The sequence below is a fragment of the Galeopterus variegatus genome, unplaced genomic scaffold, assembly GCF_000696425.1.
Source record: "Galeopterus variegatus unplaced genomic scaffold, G_variegatus-3.0.2 Scaffold1004, whole genome shotgun sequence".
Taxonomy (NCBI): Eukaryota; Metazoa; Chordata; class Mammalia; order Dermoptera; family Cynocephalidae; genus Galeopterus; species Galeopterus variegatus.
This window is the reverse complement of record NW_007727115.1, coordinates 204,110-206,742: the sequence shown is the minus strand read 5'-3', so window position 1 is coordinate 206,742 and position 2,633 is coordinate 204,110. Positions and strand designations below refer to the sequence as shown.

Genomic DNA, 2,633 nt, shown 5'->3' with positions numbered 1-2,633 from the left:
ATGGCAAGGGGATTTCCTAACTTCAACCTGTCATCTTAAAGGTCATGTGAACATGCATCCTCTGTAATGTTTTGCTACCGCAATCACGTGGTGAGCACGAGCCGGAAGTATCTTTTATCCAATAACTTTAAACTGTGTTTCCTTGGCCACTCCCCGGCGGCTTCCGTCAGGCGCCATCTTTATCTCTCCTGTCCAGACGAATATTTTCAACAGATTACCTATGCGTATGTGGGTGGGGTCGTGGCTAGTTTTCTGCCACGGGAGGAGGTATGTGGCCTCAACACTCCAACACTTCCGCTTTTTCCTATCTTCTGCCACCTGACTACCATGGTGTCATTCCCATGTGGCCCAGTGTGGTGTGGCATGCCTCCATTCTGTGGAGTGGACCTGTGAGTATAATCAACTTTGTTTTTTCCTGAGCCTCTCCTTTGTCTCCTCTTATAGCTGCACCTGATAGACCATCTCATAAAAGAATACAAAATACATTTTTCCTCTGGTGGATTTCTAATTTATTGCCATTTTAAATTATTTTGGTGCTAAAATTGTTCTAAATTTGACTAGTAGAAGCCCCTTCATGGTGGCTCCTATGTTCTTGTGACATGCCTCTATCATTTTTTTTTAAGTTCTTTCTTATATTCTGACATAACAGTTTATTCCAGGCTCATCTTGTGTCTACCTGTCTGCTCTCCCCAGCACTCCGTTAGCCATCTCTTTGAGAAGCTCCATTTTCTTTTTAAGTAGGGAATTATTAGAACCAAGGTCTGTATACACTTTAAAAATTCTGAGTTCATACCAAGTAAGTGTTTCTAAATCTATTAATCTATTTTCTAAAAAAGCCTTTAAGCTTTAAAGGACACCATCAGGAAAGTGAACAGATCACTCACAAAATGGTGGAAAATATTTGCAAATAATTTTTTTGATAAGAGACTTATATCTACTATTTATATGGGGCTCTTACAACTTACAGACTGAGATAAAAATGGAAAAAGGCTCTGAAAAGACATTTTTGCAAGGAAAATATACAAATGGCTGATAAACACATGAAAAGATGCTCACTGTTGTTAGTCATTAGGGAAATTCAAATCAAAACCACAATGAGGTACTACTTCACACCTAGTAGGAGATAATAAATGTTGGTGAGGAAGTACAGAAATTGGAACCCTCATATACTTTTGGTGGGGACATAAAATGGTGCAGCCACTTTGGAAACATTTTTGTAATTCCTACTGTTAAACATAGAGTTACCATATGACCTATCATTTCACTCTTAGGTATCTATGCAAGAGAAGAAGAAACATATGTTCCCATAAAAACTTTTACAAGAATGTTCATAATGGCATTATACACAATAGCCATAAGGTAGAAACAACTCAAATGTCCATCAACTGATGAATGGATGAACAAAACATGATACTTCCATACAAGGAAATATTATAAAAAGCCATAAAAAGGTGTGGAGTACTAATACATGCTACAACATGGGTGAATCTTGAAAACATGCTAAGTGAAAGAAGCCAGTAACAAAAGACCACACATTGTATGAAAGTCCAAAATAGGGGCATCTGTAGAGACAGAAAGTAGATTAGTAATTAGTTAAAGCTGGAGGTTGGGGAGGGTAGATGGGTGATTAAATTGTTCTAATGACTGTGGCGATGGCTGCACATATCTGTGAATATACTACCAGCCACTGAATTTTACACTATGAATGGGTGAATATATGGTATGTGGATTAGGTCTCAATAAAGCTGTTTTCAAACAGCCCTCTAAAATGTCTCAATTTGAAATAATGCAAATATTATACCCTCATCTTACCCCTTTCATTTACTAGATGGTCCCATGTTCCATGGGTGAACTAGAGCAGCTCTGCGTTGAGTTATATAAGTAGGATTTGCATACACTTGAGTACATTAAGAGTAAGAATGAAGAGTGGTATATGAAGACAAAGCCTTTTTACACAGCCATGATGTTTTAAGGCATATAATTTTTATTCTTAAAGGAGTGAAAATAGTGTTAGTTCCAGGTATGGACAGTAGGGTGGCATGTTTCTGAATTATCTGTTGAAGATTGGAAGGAATAGAATATGGTCAGTAGAAAAATTAAGTGCTCTTCTTTCACTCTTCAAATTTTCATTGCATTTTTACAGATTCGGGTTTTCAGACCACCAAACTACTCTGGCACTATTGCTTTGGCCCTGTTAGTGTCACTTGTTGGTGGTTTACTCTATTTAAGAAGGAACAACTTGGAGTTCATCTATAACAAGACTGGTTGGGCCATGGTGTCTCTGGTATGTTATCACAGTGTACTTTTTTTCTTATTTCTTTATATAATAGTGTAAGTTATGTAAGATTAACAAAATGAGCTAGATTGTTACTATAATAGGAATCAAGACAGAAGAATCAATGAGAAAAATTAACTTTTTAGGACTTGGATAACGTCAGTCTGAAGTATACTGTCTTCCTTCTGCTTTTCACTATTAAAATGTGATGTCCCTCTGTACTTGGCAAAGTACAAGTGCTAAATAAATATATGTGAATACATGTAGAAATATGGTAAGAATTAGTAAGAAGTAGAAGCTTAGAGTAATTTGCAAACTGAAGCACTTTGGAAATGTACTCATTCAGCTATTTTTTTTT

The 2,633-nt window shown here is 36.7% G+C and overlaps 1 protein-coding gene across 1 annotated transcript in view; it reads left to right on the top strand.

Annotated features, from left to right (window-relative positions):
- The window catches only part of TUSC3 (tumor suppressor candidate 3), a 313,374-nt gene that overhangs the window by 194,216 nt on the left and 116,525 nt on the right, over positions 1-2,633 (top strand). Inside the window, exon 7 of the mRNA XM_008574162.1 lies at positions 2,144-2,284. Coding sequence (XP_008572384.1) covers positions 2,144-2,284 — 141 coding nt within the window. The remainder of the gene's footprint in view (positions 1-2,143; positions 2,285-2,633) is intronic.